The 17,836-nt window shown below is 39.2% G+C and overlaps 1 protein-coding gene and 2 long non-coding RNA genes across 3 annotated transcripts; 2 read left to right on the forward strand and 1 right to left on the reverse strand.

Annotated features, from left to right (window-relative positions):
• Nucleotides 1-4,092: 4,092 nt before the first annotated feature.
• Nucleotides 4,093-7,828, reverse strand: LOC149831349 (uncharacterized). The gene is made up of 3 exons (XR_016433008.1): nucleotides 7,545-7,828; nucleotides 4,618-4,695; nucleotides 4,093-4,531 (listed from the first exon to the last, which is right to left on the reverse strand). It is a non-coding gene; the product is annotated as an uncharacterized LOC149831349 (long non-coding RNA).
• A 2,973-nt stretch (nucleotides 7,829-10,801) lies between these two features.
• LOC149831350 (E3 ubiquitin-protein ligase RSL1-like) lies at nucleotides 10,802-13,107 on the forward strand. The gene is made up of 3 exons (XM_090013001.1): nucleotides 10,802-10,916; nucleotides 12,651-13,018; nucleotides 13,075-13,107. Exons 1-3 carry the CDS (start codon nucleotides 10,802-10,804, stop codon nucleotides 13,105-13,107), a joined length of 516 nt encoding a protein of 171 aa, XP_089869127.1.
• A 26-nt stretch (nucleotides 13,108-13,133) lies between these two features.
• Nucleotides 13,134-14,342, forward strand: LOC149831351 (uncharacterized). Its single transcript, XR_016433009.1, has 3 exons — nucleotides 13,134-13,248; nucleotides 13,592-13,663; nucleotides 14,120-14,342. It is a non-coding gene; the product is annotated as an uncharacterized LOC149831351 (long non-coding RNA).
• The last annotated feature ends 3,494 nt before the right edge of the window (nucleotides 14,343-17,836 follow it).

Here is a 17,836-nt window from a genome sequence, read left to right on the forward strand (position 1 = left end):
TAGAATGTAACATTTAGTGATAAAAGCAGAATTTCATTATGCTTGTGTGACTAGTACATATATACATCTGATTTTACAATAGCCAATTCCCTTTATTATAAGAATTGATATCACCAAGGAAACGATCGACACAAATTGGAAACTGTCAATCCCTCAAATGTCGTCCATACCTTCGAAGTTATTGCCTTGCTGGACTATTCAATCCCTAAAATCACTCCTTGCCTAATAATTAGTGATGTGATTAATAACTAAGTATAAAAAATGAATGGTCGGAATGTATACATCAACTATCCAATTCAACAATCAACTATTAGGAAATGGGATCTTAGTTGAGAGCTTGTGATGTAAAATAACCAAGATTCTCAATAAAAAATACCATGAATCTAAACAGGAAACAATAGAAATTAGTTTAACTAAAACATTGCATCTTAGTGAAAATTAACATGAGAATGCATACATGATCAAATGAAGCAAATAAAACTCCAAATCTATTATCATAATTCCTATACACAATATTATATAGAAATGGTATGCGAATTTAAGAAATTAAAAATAAAGAAATATGTGACCATGCGTGTTACTCTTCATAAAAATCATGCATCGATGTCTCATGTCAGTATGATATCTGCATCTATGACATGGGTGGAAATCTTCATTTTTACTTCATGCCACGTATTTGGAGTGGATCCAAGAATAGGATTGCAAGATTGCTTTCCAAATTATGGTCGATTCATATAAATAGTGCTTATTATCAAAGGGGAGCCAAGTGTTTCAGAAAAAAAAATCTAGGGGAGCTAAGACAGTTATCCTGACATTGTGAATCATGATAGATAAGGTACCTTCAGAGATGAAGCCACCCCAGTTCTTGTGCAAAATTTGCATGGAACTCAAGCCATTGGATAAATCATTCCGTCCCCGTTGTTGCGCGCATTCATTCTGCTCCGACTGCATTGCGAAGCATGTAACAACCAAGATAGGAGAGAATTCGAGCGCTATTCGATGCATGGAGATCGGGTGCATGTCCACAATTGAGCTGGAGTCATGCCTCACTATCCTGACCAGTGAGGTGATAGACCGTTGGGCGACACTTCTCAGTGAGTCACTCATCCAACCTTCACAGAAGTTCTACTGCCCATTCAAGGACTGCTCTGCTTTGCTGTGGAATGACAGTGCAGGGAAAGAGGTGATAAGGGAAGCAGAGTGCCCACACTGTTATAGGCTGTTTTGTGCACAGTGCAGGGTTGGGTGGCATGCTGAATCAGACTGCCAAGAGTTCCAGAGGACCATCAAGTGGAGGAGTGGTAGTCATGATGAAGCTCTGATGAAGGACTTGGCCAATGAGAGGAGATGGCAGAGGTGCCCCAAATGCCAATTCTATGTAGAGAAGATAGATGGTTGTTCAAAGATCAGTTGCAGGTTTAATTTTTCTCCTTGCTTCTTTTGAAATCCAGGTTGGAAGATTTAGGACTGTGGGGCAAAACGGGTCAGATCTGGTTGGTACACTTTGATCCAAGCCATATCACGAACGCCTGTGATATTTTGAAAATGTTGCAATTTTTAAATGGGATACGTTCAGGAGATGTTAAAATTCCTTCTACAATCTTGATATTTTTAAAATGTCCCATTTGCAATATATTACAATTTTGTCATGTTTATTTAATTGTTTCCTTTATATTTTTAATGAAAGTTATGCATATATGTTTTCTTAAAATTTTAAATCTTATTTATGCCTATATGGCCCTGGAATTTTCCCAAAACACAACCATTTTAATTTATTTCTACATTTTCCTTTGCCAAGAAAATTCCCATACCAAGATTTCTAGCATTGATCCAAACTATATACATCTTTTGGATCTGGACTAGATAATATGATCACTTTTTATACTCAAGTTGGGTTTGGTTCTATCTGACGATTTTCACACATGGACCTTAATTACAACTTTGAGTGCCGGATTCATGTCGTCCGGTGCAGAACTGTTCCGAATCCTTTTTTGATATAGCTTTGTTTTTGGATTGGTGACATTGGTTTGGAACTGGAATCTGATTCCATCAAAATTCTCTTTGCAACTATTTTTATGCAAGAGTTTTTGGTGGAACGGATAGCAATTCCTCCAATTCTGCTGATCCAAACACATGCAAAAGGTAGGGGTGTCAATGGGCTGGGTTTGATCTGGACCCGATCCATACCAAATCCTATGGGGTAAGAGTTTGGTGATAAATAAGAAGGTCCAATTACAATCCGGGTCAGACCTGGTTCGATTAATATATGAATCCAGGTATGGTTTGGAAAATTTCATACAGGTACCGGGCCCGACCTGAGTTCTGACTAAGATCCACAAATTTTCAATGTAAAAAGGATAAACAGTATTATTTTACTGGGTATGGTGTGGTTCTGATTCATGTAATCCTTATAGGATTCGGTTATGGTTTCTCTTATGGTGGATCTGATTGGACCCATATCTGGACTTGATACCAGTATCTCAATCAGGTATGGGTCTGGTTCCACCTGGGTCCGAGCCAATTCCGACCCGTTAACAACCCTACCTAAAGGGCATGACCGGTCGCAGTTTCACCAAATGTGAAACTGATTTCTTTTTCCTCTAAAAAATTAATAGTTTTTTCGACTATATTTTATGTCACTTGCAGGTGTGGCTTCAACTTTTGCTACAAGTGTGGATCGACGTGGTCTCCTATCCATTATCATTGCAATTGGATCAGGTAACAACTTTTGAAAGCAACTCTCTTAGTCTGAATGCAATCTGTTCTCTTTAATTGCTTTCTAAACAGCCTTCTGTTGTGGGTTGGATCTTAAACTGAGCCAGCGTGGTTACATATATAATGGGCCCCTCTAGCTTCGGCCTGGGCCTGGGCCTGGGCCTGGGCCTCAGCCCAGAAAAGATTCAGACCTTGCTGAATTGGGCCTGGCTTCCCCGATTCATTGCAGACCCAACAGGACCATGGGGATCCAACCAGAGCCTGACCCTACATCTGGCTCCATACCCTTGATCTAATTACCTGCAAAAGGATCTAATCAGATGCGTTTGGCCTGACAACCTCTTTGTGTGATCAAAATTTGATGTCCGTTCATTAAGCACAAAAATGGACTATTTACTGTATGCTTGAATATGAATGCATTTTGTTTTAAAGGTTAAATGGCTATCCTTTTTTTTTGTAGGCCAACTCCATAATCCTGATGAATAGATTGACATCCATTGTTTCAACAAGGTAGGCATACCACCAAACACATGGATTCTGGGAAAGCACATGATGGGGATTTAATGATGGATATCCCTATCTGATTGTATATTTTTTTTGGCTTCAGTATTAGCCTTTTTTTCATCCAAATTCGAATCAAATTAGTCAGATTTGGTATTGGTTTCATCCATCCGGAATCCCAACTGTTTACATCCCTATAGCTTTCCTATCGACAGAGTGGAATGGATAGTGACATTCATGGAACTAGGGCTCGGGCCCACCCAAGTAACAAGTAAAATCAGATTCAGGTTTGGGTTTGCACATTTCAAGAAAATGGGATTCAAAACTGGAGCTATAAAATTTGAAGAGTATCTAAGGGTATGTTTGATGGCTTGTCTAGGGTTGGACAAAATGAACAAAAAGATCAGAACAGAATAATGAAACTGTTGGTTCACTAACAACTATTCCAAGTCCAATGATTGTTATTACCGTACTCAAATGCTATGTTCCAAATGTTTGTTGACAATGTGCGGACAACAAATTGGACAGTCATAGATAATGGGTTGAATTACTTTGTTTTAGATTGCATGACCCGATCCCCCGATCTGTTCACCATTTTACGTTTTAACAAGCTTTTTATGGTTTTTTGCCCCAATATGTATCCAATTACGAAATTATATTTAAAATCATAAATTTTTGCCCTGAATATGAATTTAAAATTGAATTTTTGCCTCAAATATGGATCTTGAATGAGATTTTTGCCCCGAATATGGATTTTTGCTCTAAATAAAGATCTCAAATTAGATTTTTGCCCCGAATATGGATCTTGAATTAGAATTTTGCCATAAATATGAATTTTTGTTTTGAATATGAATCTCGAATTAGATATTTGCTCTGAATATGTATTTTTCCCTCGAATATGAATCTCAAATTGGATTTTTGCCCTGAAGGCTAGAAATGATAAGTTTTATTAATTATCAGAGAAGCTGAAAACCAGTCAAATGAAAAATATCTCTATCAAAAGCTTGATACATCTTAACAATTGATAATGAACAAGTAAATTTTGTATTTCCAGAAAGCATGTCGACAAACCAGAACCTTCCCTCTAACCTTAGAATTGTTCAATGAGCTCTCTAAACAAAAGCTGCAGTAGATTAAACTAAGTGCATATGAGATACTTTTAAAATTTGAGACAAATGAGCAAGCATTAAGCTCTCTTGGTATCGCGATTTCCAAGTCACCTCGATTGGTAAGGAGTGAAATAACTTGCTAATGCATCTGAAGCAGACATGATCATTGCAGGCACATTCATATTGTTGACACTGAGTCTCTCACCCTGCTCATTGAAAAAGTATAAATTTGTTCAAAATTTTTGGCAAATGTTAATCTACATAAGGTAGATACATAAAGAGGATACTTTACCTGAATCATATTGTCATCACCAAGAACGATTGCAGAGCTTCATGAAAAACAAGTGTACGCTTGGTGGTAATTTAGTGGCTGAATTGCAGTAAAGATGTTAGTCTTGAAGCTAAATGCACTAAAGAAAAAAATTAAGAGAAATAAAGTAACCCAAATACCGATCAAACTAACAGCTCAACACTTGATTGTCATGACCAAAGGAACGTGCATTTTTTGCAATAGTGAAATCCACAGAAGGTTCGATTCCATTTCCACGGCAGTGAAATCCATGAAAGGGAGTACCATGGTACCCCATTCTGTGACATTCAAACACCCCTTAAGTGTTGACAGCCCACATAATAGCAGTAGTGTTTGCTTGCAAGAGCAGAAGCACTTGCTTAACACTGTAGTGTTTAGCAGAAGCAATGTTAGCATCCATCATCTACACTAGGATCCATTGGCACACAACACTTGATAAAAAATGCTAGGTACTTTAAGAAGCAGAAGCAGTGTTAACATCCACCATCTACGCTAAGAAGTAGAAGCACTTTCCCACAAACACCCATATGTATACTAGGTACTTTACAGTAAGCACCTGGCTGCCTGTGACAGATGTGATCCATTGGCACACAATACTTGATAAAAATTGCTTGTAACTATGGCACCGAGACTGACCAAATCACAGGAATCTTGCTTTTGGATCTGAGAATTCAAATCTGTTGATCTATAATACAATTTTCACCCTGATTGGACCCATAATGAAATTCATAATCCGTAACTGTTTTGTATTCTCAAGTGCTGTGTAAACCCTGTCTCAACGAGCAAAGGACAATGATAAGTTTTCTCATAGATGATTCTGATTTCCTTGACATCATTCATCGCCTCTGCTTTTTTTGTTTAGGTAGTGTTAGAGAACCTTTCTGATTTGCTGTGCTAATATTTTAATAATATTTTTGATGTGTCTGTCAGGAACAGCTACTGTAAAATCTAGCCATGAGGATCTATTCAGCAAAAGCCTAATTGATGACCTCATTGATGTACATATAACTACGCCAACTGAAAACATTAGTATAAGCAACAATGATATGCCTGAAGTTGATTTGTTTGCTGATGCAAGTTTTGTTTCTGCATCTCCTAGCGTAGATGCTGGATCAACTTCTCATTCCCTGGTCAGATAATCATTGTTTACATAACACTTTAATAGGATGAGAACCATTAGACTGTAATCTTTTCAAAAAATAATGTGAGAGCAGTATATACACTGCAACTGGGAAACCAAAATCAAAACAATAACTAAAAGAATACACTAAAAATAACATAACTTTATTGTTCATAACTACATTTTCTTTCTTTAACCTAAAAATGCCAAATCTCCTATTTGATGTTGAATGTTGTACACTTTTTCAACATAAAGAGACCAAAAAAAGAAAGTAAAATAGATCCAAGGGCCATGGTGGAAAAACATGATGACTATATATACCAACAAGCAAAGCTGAATCCCCAACCAACAGAACTTCTTAGCCATCTAAAGATCATAATTCAGCAAAAACTGCTTATGGTACCATATGCAAGAAACGCCTTGACCATCGCAACTTCAGTGTGGTGCTTCCCGTTTCTTCTACACACACATGCGATGAGTTCCTTCTCCCTTCTCCTAGATGCTAACTGGCAAGCCAAATTTTATGGGACGCTGACAGGATAAGGAACAACTTAGATGCTAAGTTTGCAAGCCTGATTCTCTGCCGACACACCAACAAGCAAAACAACCTCTAGATGCTAACATGGCAAATCAATAATCCTGATTGTCTGAAATGCATGGCCTTCCACCAAAATTGGATCCAGGATCGGAAGTGCCCTCATCTGATGATGCATTCATCTCTGTGAGATCAATTCTACAAATTCAATACCAAGGATGTGGAGAGTTTTAAAACTAGTGTTTTCAGCATCAAAACACAACTTCTGAGAAAAACGGTAACTCAATCATTATGTACCATGTTGACATACTAAAGAAGACTGGCTTGATGATTTTTCTCCACTCAATTCTCTTTTAACCAACTTCGGTATTTCCAAAATCTATCATAAGAATGCTACTTGAATGAATCAGGAATCCTAAATAACGAACTTGATTTTTTCTTTTTCACCTTAGACAAAAGAGGCATTCCAAAAATGATTGGAAGTTTTACAAAATATAACACAGCGATGAGGGAAAAGCACTTACACCAGGGTAATACTTTAAATTTAGAGAGTAGTGATCGAGTGCAAAATATAACTTCTCAAGAAGATTTAATAAAGAATCAACTTCATCGCCCAGAAGATCAACCTGGATTCCAAACAAAACTTGCATAATAGTATGCTAAACGTGCGGACATTCAAGAATTGAAAAGCATGAACTAATCTTGTTATTCCTTTCAAACAAAGAAAATAAATATACCAGAATGTGAAGATTAAATTCATAAAATCAACAATTAATAGATGTTTGAAAACTGGGTACATCATGAGCCTGTAAATAGAAGGTGGGCATAACTTTCCAAAGGAATTCTACATGTTATGCTTATTTCATAGCATCTTGAACTTGAAATATGGGGCAGAAATCTTCCAAAACCTGAAACCCCAAAATATGCAACAAAATGATCATAGATGCTAGCGTCCAGCTTTCCAAATACTGGGTATGGTATAGGATACTTCACACTATGTGATGTTGGTTAACAATCATACGGCTAGTAAGCAACACTGACTGCTTAATTCAAGACTCTCAGGCATCATCCAAAGATTACAAAAAAAATCATGAAATGCGAACTCAAATGTTATTTCGATTTTTCTACTTGCCGAATAATCCCAGAGAAAGAAATGAAAGATAATCACAATCTCTAACATGAAGTTTCAAATAAATATCCAAAAAAATCAGGGGAAAAAGATGAGAGAAACTCCCCAGACATTCGCAACCATACCTTTGAAGAAGGAGGTCCCTCCTCCGCAGAGAAATGATCAAATCGAGATTTTTCCAGCAGGAAGCAAGAGGGGTGTCTTTGATCTCTCCGGAGGCCGGAGAACCGGAGAGAGGGGAGTCTCTGTCACCGAGCCTGCCACCTCCTCGGCGGCCCACTCGTCGACGATGGAGGAGGAGGAGGCAGCGGAGATGATGGACTGGGAGGAGCCGAGCTCGAGCTTGAGGGCGTAAAAATCTGGGTCGACGTCGCTTGAGTAGCGGGCGGGCCTGTCGAGACTTTCGTTCCCCTCTTCCAAGTAACAGGGGGAGGGTGGAACGAAAAAACCAAACGTATAAAAACGCGGTGGGCGGATGCACTAAACGCCGTTCACCGCGTTCGACGTAATCTGACACGACCCGCCAACCCGCTTCTTAGTCGGGTTCGGGTTTGGCTTAAACGGGTTCGTATCGTTAACGGGTCGACTCGCCTAACCCGTTTATTAAACGGGTCGGGTTCGTATTAGGGGTATGTCAACCTGCCTGACCCGTTTATTAAACGGGTTAGGCGAGCGAGTCAATCCGTTTTCCCGAACCCGACCTGCCAACCCGTTTACCTGACCCGACCCACCCGCCAACCTGTTTAGCCGTTTACTTGTACCCGACCTGCCAACCCGTTTACCCGACCCAACCCATTTATTAAATGGGTTAACCGCGTCGTGTCGGGTTACCCGTTTAATAAATGGGTCGGGTTCGTGTTTGCCACAACCGACCCGTTTAATAAACGGGTCGGGTTCGTATTGAGGTATGCTGACCCACCAACCCGCCCCCATTGCCACCCCTAGTTCTCAACAACATTTTCGTCCAAATCATTCTGGGAATGGTGCATCAAACATAAAAAGTAACAGACCTACCTTATAACCAGGTGTTGTGGGCTGTGCTTAAATAAATCAAAAGATAATTAACCCACTGAGAGTCAAACCTGGTGCCAAGGGGTCAGCACCTTCTCTCTAGCCCCAATGCCACTCAGGCGATCCGGATGGTTGTAATAAAAGGCTAATATGGAATGAAATAATTTAGAATCTTCCCTGAAATTTCCTATGCGTTCACTTGGATTATCCAAAATGTGGTCTCTTTTGGGCCTAATCGCAGTCACAAATTCCAATATCAGGACGTATTTCTGAGTATTTATGTGGTATCTTTTGGGCCTATAACGGTATCATGACCTTTCTTCCTGTGATGTAAGCAGTTCAGATTCTAGTTGAATGTATCCAATACCAAATCCGAATACTCAGTTATTGGCTGATCAAACTTGGATTCAGATTAAAAAAGCTAATACTGAATCTAAAAAAATATGTGTAATCGGATTCGGATACCCATTGAAATCAAAATATCTATCGGATTTGGTCATGAAATTCTAAACTGAATCAGAATATGATTACTAATTGAAATCAGTTTTCTTAACTAAATCCAACTAATCTGATTCAGAATTGAGTCCGATATCGGATGTCTGATCTGTTGACATCCCTATTTCTTGCCAAGAGAAATCATTGAGAATTTTGTTTTTCCGAAAAAATATCGGAAGGATCTATCATATTTGAAATTCGAAATAATTAAAATACATGAATAAAAAAGAAAAAAGAAAAAACCAGAAAGAACCCATTAAAGCATCACTAATATCACACTATACTAAGCAACTGTCGCGCGAATTTATTATAAAAAAGTTCGAAATTATTAAAAAAAAAATCTTCCACTTGGTTGTCTTTTCATAAGATAGGAAGGATCCTGAGAAGTTTGCTTGATGATACAAAATAGCTTCCAACCGAGTTTAGTTTCTTTTCGTCTTTGACAAGTTAGTACCTCCTTTTATCTATGAAATAGACGAGGAAGTTGGCCATCAAGATAAGTCTTTTTCAAGAAGACTTTTTTCCTTATTCTTATTGACTATCATCATTGGTTTCATGACGAAACAAATCACTCTTATTCCTGGAAATTGTCAAGCAAATGGACAATCACTAAGGAGAAAAGTCCTATCCAAGACTGTTTATTGCCTTGCCAAACACGGGATTTCAGTAGAGAGCTGTTTCTTTTCAAGTAAATTACGAAGGGCATTCCAACTTGTCTGTTTGCAAAATATCCCTGAACTTTTCGATCATTACCTTCTACTGCCTGAATTTTTTCATCTTTATCACAGCTGATCAAATTTTTGTAGTGTTTGGCAAATGTAACAAGAAAAAGTCTGGGCAGCCTTATGTAAATGGGGTAATAAGTTTTGTAGTGTTTTGCAATTAACGTTTTCCTGCTCCAAAATAACCATGGAAACCAGAACCATCCATGACATGTACAATTCAGACTGGATTCAGACATACGTGATCAAACCTTTTTCCGGGTTTAAATTTGCAGTCGGATCAGTACCTTACATCAAATCTATATCTGGATCCAGATGAAATTTAGTCCTTTGCACTTTTTACATGTGTCTTATTGGATCTAGTTTGGATTCAGATCACGTTCAGGCTTGTTGGGTAGCATTTAAATTTTGGATTTGAATCCACTATACTCTTGCCCGTATTGTAATTTTCCATGTAAAATGTAGCAATGAATAATTTTCTTAACTCCACCAACGCACACACTCTTAAAATTGGTTAGACACGACAAGCCTAAAATATATCTAAAAGATCATAAGGTATTAGTTAAGGATGGGCCCTTTTCTTTGGTTCTCATGAAGGAAAGGCTTTTTTATGAGAAAGGACATCCTACAAACATGGCTTTTTCATGAAGATCCCATTCACGAGGGAAGGTGTGAAATGAATGAATTTTGGTAAAAAGGGGGGGAAAGCCTGCGAGAGTGGACTTTTTTCTCTCATTTTTTTTGCGGTTTGTTAAAAAAAAAGGTGAAAACAGTCCAGATTTTCCTGTCAGCGTGGTATTTTCCCATGAAAAAGTCCTGAAACAAACGAGCCTTCTTCATTATGTACCCTATGGAACTTGACCATGATTAATAAAGTTTTGAGGTGAGTCAAGTTTATGGTACACGTATTGATTTTGGCTTGCTCAATTCACAATCAATTGGCCTTCAGCGTCAGGGAAATTTTTGTTTCAATGGGTTACTAGTTTTTTTTGGATATGAAATGCATTAACTGTAATAAAAAAAGGCATGCCAACATCCAAGCAGTTAACTGATCGCCCTACTTCTCTTTAAATAGCTGGTCAGAACAGGGAAGATCTGTTTTTTTTTTCTTCTTTGCCATTCTTCTCTTGAGATAGAAATCTCTTTTTGGCTGCATGGCAAGGTCTGTCACACTTGTTTTCTTGAGCCTCTCCCTCTTCATCATCTCTGTTTCTGGTTGGTGCTCCAAGGATGGAATTCATCAGACAAGCATCATCCAACAGGCCAGCGGTAAGAAGTGCTATCATGTTCCCAACATACTTTATAGCACTCGATTCTTTGCTAGAGACTAGAGAGGGATTCTGCTATACTGATCGCTGGAACATGTCTCAATTGCCGTTGCATGATCGCCGATCATGGACAGCGCAATTTGCAGGAAAGGAGCAGATTAGTTGCCCCTCAGAAGAAAATCAGAGAAGGATTGAATGGGCCAATTCAGCGCTTCATCAGGCCTCTGTTGCCTGTTCCAGAATTCAATGGTGGAAATGCATGGCTTTGTGCATAGGCAAGTAAGAACAGGGGTTGGCATTAGAAACTTGTTATTTCTATGTTGACTTGATGATCATTAACGATTACCGCCCATATACGAAATATTATATGCAGCAGGATTGAACACCAAGTTTGGTCACATAACGAGGGCTGTTCATTTTTGAGATTGGTGGTAGTTGCTGCTTTTTTTTTTTTGAGAAGTGCTTTTTTTTCATGAAGGATGGGGGTTGATCATGGGATTGAAACCCTCACCACCCGTCTAGTGGCCAAGGCCCCTTCCACTGCATACTAGTGTCTCATGTTTTGTCACTAGCTTTGTTATGAATAATTCATTCTTGGGAGACTAGAAATTTGTTTGTGTTCAGCCAAATTACACCATCTCCTAGATCTTTGAACATTGATCATTAACCAACTCCCAAGTCCCAAGTGAAATTTCCAAGATAATGAAACATATGCTTTGGTGCTACCAGACCCCAGAATTTCTTCTGTTTTACTCACTAGCAGAAGAAAATTCGACATAATTCAGGGAATCTTTAGTTTATGGTGCTCAACCATAGTATCCCCTGATCTCTTCATCATGTCACAAAATTTTAATTGGTTTCTCGTTACTTCTAGTTTGTTGAGTATCTCTGACAAAATTGGATTTTTAAATTTTTTTTAAGCAGCATTCAATCCGAGCTGCATGAAGCTTGTGCCGTAACAAAGGACACAATTGCCTTAATGTTGATAGCAATCGTTTTCTGTCTTATGGTTTATGACTGTCGAACTACAAGAGGTGTAACTCTACCAGGCACTGATGCAGGTATGCTTCCATTTTTCATATAATATTCTTAGGAGTCTTCTTGCATCTGTGCTACAAACAGATCCCTTGTAAGCGGTAACCCTCTGTTTCTGTTCATAATGTTGTCATAAATCTGACAAGGGACAAGAATCCATTTATTACCAATATGATTTTTATTGAACTAATTTCTCTACTCATTAAATTACCAAAATTAATATAAGATATAATAAACAAGGCAAAGAGTAATCTTATTAAGGTATCGTACTAAATGATTCCCTTAAATCAAAACAAAGTTAACCTTGCATATATGTAAATGAAATCATTTTTTGTGATACTATTTACGAAAAAGTTATGCACATGTTTAGCTTCTCTACCCTACAATGGCCCTTTTGCTAAAGTTATATGCAGACCATGATATACTGCTTAATCATTTCATGATTTGTTACCAAAAAGATATATATTTTGACGCAAAAATATCAACAAGTGCTTTAATATATGTTACTCTTGTTTCTAACAAAATGGGGTATTTTTTTCCCTGTTTATTACATGGAGAAACCGCATCCCGGATTGGAGACCTGGTCATGCTGGTCTTAGCCTGCCATATCTACGGTCTCCATCCAGCTGGCAGTGTAAAACTCCACGGGCACTCTAATTAAATGCGATGTTGATAATCAACTGCAATAACAAATATACAGGGGTGAGCACAGAAGATACAATGGTTTCAGAGGTGGGCACAAAAAAGTTCTGCTGCAACATTTGCATGGAGGATAAGCCACTATGGCAATCATTCGGAACCAACCAATGTGCACATGAGTTCTGCTCTGAGTGCATTGCAAGGCATGTAGCCATCAAGATAGGGGAGAATTCCACATCAGTGAGATGCATGGAGGCTGGATGCATGGCTGAGATCACTCTGGAATCATGTCGTGTGATCCTGACCGATGAGCTACTGGAGAAGTGGTCGATGATGCTCAGCGAGTCGTTGATCCTACCGTCGCAGAAGTTCTACTGCCCCTTCAAGAATTGCTCTGCTCTGTTATGGGATGATAGCAAAGGCAAGGAGGTGATAAGGGAAGCAGAGTGCCCCAACTGTTGGAGGCTGTTCTGTGCACAGTGCAGGGTAGGTTGGCATGCTGGGATGAGTTGCAGTGAGTTCCAAAAGTTAAAGAAGTGGAAGAGTGAAAAAGATGAAGCTTTAATGAAAGATTTAGCCAATGAGGAAAAGTGGCAGAGATGCCCAAGGTGCAAGTTCTATGTCGACAAGGTCTCTGGTTGTCTTCAAATCACCTGCAGGTTTGTCCCCTTGGCATCTAAGTTGCTTGACTGAGTAAATCAGTTTCTGATGGGCCTTGAGTCAGACCAAGCTGATCAAAAGCTTGGCCAGCCATTTTTTATCCATGATGACACATTTCATATCACATGGATCATGAACAAATTCTTGTACTCCAAGGTTTTTTCTACGAAAATCATAAACTTACGCTGCAACAGCAATGTTACTGCTGGAGTTGCAAACATGATCAGTGTCACGAAGAGTCCACTAACTTTGTCACTTTCACATGATATCTCCAAGGGTATCACTGGGTATTTTTCCTGATTTGTAGCTTTTCTCCTTTAATTAATTTTTTGTTACTTTTAGGTGTGGCTACCAATTTTGCTATAGGTGTGGATCATCTTGGACATCGAAGCATTACGATTGCAAATTAAAGAGGTATCATAGTTTACAACTTTAAAGCATACTGCTAATCTGAATTCTAGGTGCTCTTTAAAAGTATGGTTGCAATTATTGGACCCTGAGCTGAGCATGATCCAGCTCTATGTCAACAAAACCAGTAGAGCCACCTAGTGAGTGTGAGATGCCTACTGGGTCAATTTGGTTATCACTCACTCCTCCATCATGGTATGAATCTTACCATACAAGGCCTGTTTCAGTCCTTGCTTGACCCAATCAAACTCAGCTCCTCATGACCCAACCCATTTACTGTGCTAACAAGAGGTCCTTGTAGTTGGTTACGAACAGGCACCCATCTGGGCCCTACCACGTTGCACCTAATTCTAGTGATTTAGTCTGGTGGGGTTGGATCAGGTGGGATCAAGTTCTGGCAAACAATGCCTAAGGGTATGGATGAATTTGGCTTTTAGTCACTGATATGCTCCTTCCTTGTAGGCAAACTGGTTAGCACAGATGAGATTGTGGATGACACCTGTTTATCAACAATACCACTACGCTTAAGAAATTTGGGAGAACATGCTGGAGATGAAAGCCATTCTGATGAAGACTGTTGCTGGTTCTGTCAATAGAAGTAAAAAACTGCTGCTATTCATACGATGTTATACCGTTGAATTATGTATATATTCTGATTCTTTTTTTTCTTGAGAGGATATATTCTGATATCTTGCGCAAAAGCAAGTAATTGATTTTCTCTTTATTGCTCAACAATTTGTAATAAAATAATATTCACATGAAAGCTAAAACTTTCTTCTTCCACAAAGGCTTAATATTGCTTCAAGTCAAGCTCCTTTGTGTTGGGTCCAGCCCTATTCCTAATTAATGGTGTGGAGAAGTTGAATAGCCACCCACTTCTCATTAATGCAGGAAGTTGAAGGGTTAAAACCCCTTCAGTTTCTGGAATGAGTATAGAAGGCTCACTTCTAGAATGTTCATATCTAGAAGACTCTATGCCATCTATAAATAGGGGTGTAGAGGCTGTGTGCTGAAGGGAGAAGGGAAGAGTGACTGTGTGCAGTGTGCAGAGAGAAAAGAAGTAAGAGAGAGAGTAGAAAAAAAAAAAAAAGAAAGAAGGTTCGTCACCACGCATTGATCCTCAGAGAGAGGTGTTGGTTGTGGTGTGGGCTTTGACTCGGGTTGTGCACCCGAGAGGTAATCTTGTATTCATTTGTTCATGTGATTTCTTTGTTGTTATTATCTTTAGCTTTGGGCAAGCTATTGGATGTTGTACTCTCTACTTTCATTATAGTGAATTATTCTCTCCGTGCCCCGTGGATGTAGGTTGTGTTGGCCGAACCACGTAAACCCTTGTGTTGTAATTTGATTGTGCCTTTATTAGATCCTATATTGCTTCCACATATTTTTTGTTATCTTAATTTCTCTACAAGTGGTATCAGAGCAGGTTCGTGGAAAATCATGTCTTCTAAGTCAGTTAGCTCTAAGTTTGAGGTGGAGAGATTTGATGGCAAAGGAAACTTTTCCTTATGGCAAAGAAGGGTGAAAGCTCTACTTGCACAACAAGGGTTGCACAAGGCTCTTTTCGGGAAGGCGAATAAGCCAGAAAGCATGACCGATGATGAATGAGATGATCTTGACTTGAGGGCTGCTGATGTAATTAAATTGTGTCTATCAGATAAAGTCATGTGTAACATGATGGAAGAGAGAACAACATCAGGATTATGGCTGCGGCTAGAGAGCCTCTACATGACCAAGAACTTGTTCAACAAGTTACACCTCAAGAAACAACTTTATAGTCTTCGTATGAAGGAAGGTACTCCTATTCTTGACCATCTTAGTGTGTTTAATAAGATTATTGTTGGTCTGTTTAGTCTGAATGTTAAACTTAAAGATGATGATAAAGCTTTGTTGTTACTAACCTCATTGTCACCATCTTATGAGCATCTTGTGACAACCATAATTTATGGAAAAGAAACATTGGATATAGAAGAGGTCACAGGTACGCTCATTTCCAATGAAATTAGAAGAAGACCATCACCGAATGAGGATTCTGGTGAAGGATTGATGGTGAGTTCATCCAAAGGCAAGGGTCGGTCAAAGGACAGGAAAAATGACCGCAGATATAAGAGCAATTCCAGGTCAAGGAAGAACATCACTTGCTACAATTGTGGAAAGAAAGAGCACTTCCAGAATCAGTGCAAAGAGCCAAAGAAAAGTCAGAAAAAAGGGAAAGAGACAGAATCATCAGAAACCAAAGAAGATACCACAACCACAGTTGAAGGTGAGCTTGTGATTTTGTCTACTACTAATGATCCATGTATCTGTGTATGTCAGGATACAGATTGGTCCATAGACACAGGAGCCTCGTACCATGCCACACCACAGAGAGAATATTTCAGTATATACAGGACCGGTAATTTTGGTGTTGTCCGAATGAGAAACACAGGAACGTCATAAATTATAGGTATTGGAGATATTCATCTCCAGACCAGTCTTGGGTACATGTTGGTGCTCAAGGATGTCAGACATGTTCCAGACTTGAGGTTAAATTTGCTTTCAGTAGGAAAACTTGATGAAGAGGGCAAAAGCAGTGTTTTTAGCCAAGGACAGTGGAAACTCAGCAGCAGGTCATTGGTTCAGGCCAGAGGAAAGAGATGTTGTACTCTTTACAAGATGCAAGGCAAGGTATGCAAGGGACAGTTGAATACAACTGAGGACTCTTCTATTGATTTGTGGCACAATCGATTAGGCCACATGAGTGAGAAGGGCTTGCAGATTCTTGCTAAGAGGGAGCAACTCCCAGAGTTAAAAGGTACACGTCTAAACCCGTGTGTTCATTGCTTAGCTGGTAAGCAACATAGAGTATCCTTTGTTAGAAATGCCTTTCATATAAAATCTAACATTCTGGAGCGAGTTTATACTGATGTTTGTGGTCCTATGAGAACAAAAACTGTTAATGGTTTTACTGATGTGAAAACTTTCAGTGGTGCACTTTATTTTGTTACTTTTATAGATAGCTTCTCCAGGAAGGTTTGGGCATACTCTCTGAAAACCAAGGGTCAGGTTCTTGATGTATTCAAGCAATTTCGTGCTATGGTTGAGAGAGAAACATGAAAACAACTGAAATGCATCAGGTCAGATAATGGTGTCGAGTACACAGGTCCATTCCATGAATATTGTAAAATTCATGGAATTCGCCATGAGTTGACAGTTCCAGGTACCCCACAACACAATGCAATTGCAGAAAGGATGAATCGTACAATTGCAGAAAGAATCAGGTGTATGCTTGCACAGTCCAAGCTGCCAAAGAAATTCTGGGGCGAGGCCTTAAGGACAACAGTTGATGTGATCAACTTGTCTCTTGCTCATGCCTTAGCAAATGATGTTGCAGATAGGGTATGGCCAGGAAATGATGTGTCTTACAAGCACCTGAGGGTATTTGGATGCAGAGCATTTGCACATATCCCCAAGGAGGAGAGGTCCAAGCTTGATGATAAGACGAGGCAATGCATTTTTCTGGGATATGGTGATGCCGAATTCGGCTACAGGCTATGGGATCCAGAGAAGCAGAAGGTATTCAGATCCAAAGACGTGGTATTCTTTGAAGACCAGACACTTGAAAATATCAAGAAAGATGTGTCAATTCAGACTTCTGCAGGTGGATCTATCCACTTAGATCCAGTTACTCCTCCAGTGGCACAAGTAGAAGGAAAAACAGTGCAGGAAGATGATGCAGAGGTGGATGTTGATTTACCTGCAGGCCATGTTGAGCAGGAAGAAGTTAGAGAACAACTTCTTCCAGAACCTCAATTGAGAAGATCTTCCAGAGAGTCACAACCTTCCAGAAGGTATTCTCCACATGAGTATGTGATGCTTACTGATGCAGGTGAACCAGAGAGTTACCAGGAAGTACAAGAGTGTGAGCAGAAAGAGCAATGGCTAATAGCTATGCACGGTGAGATGGATGTATTGCAGAAGAACCATACTTATGATTTGGTGGAACTACCAGAAGGCAGAAAGGCCTTGAAGAACAAGTGGGTTTTCAGGTTGAAGACTCAAGAATAATGTTCTCAACCAAAGTACAAAGCTAGATTGGTTGTGAAAGGCTTTGGTCAAAAGCAAGGTATTGACTTTGAAGAGATTTTCTCTCCTGTTGTTAAAATGTCTTCTATTCGTGTTGCTCTAAGTATTGCTGCT

Source organism: Nuphar pumila, chromosome 7 (assembly GCF_984573655.1).
Source record: "Nuphar pumila chromosome 7, dmNupPumi1.hap1.1, whole genome shotgun sequence".
Lineage (NCBI taxonomy): Eukaryota > Viridiplantae > Streptophyta > Magnoliopsida > Nymphaeales > Nymphaeaceae > Nuphar > Nuphar pumila.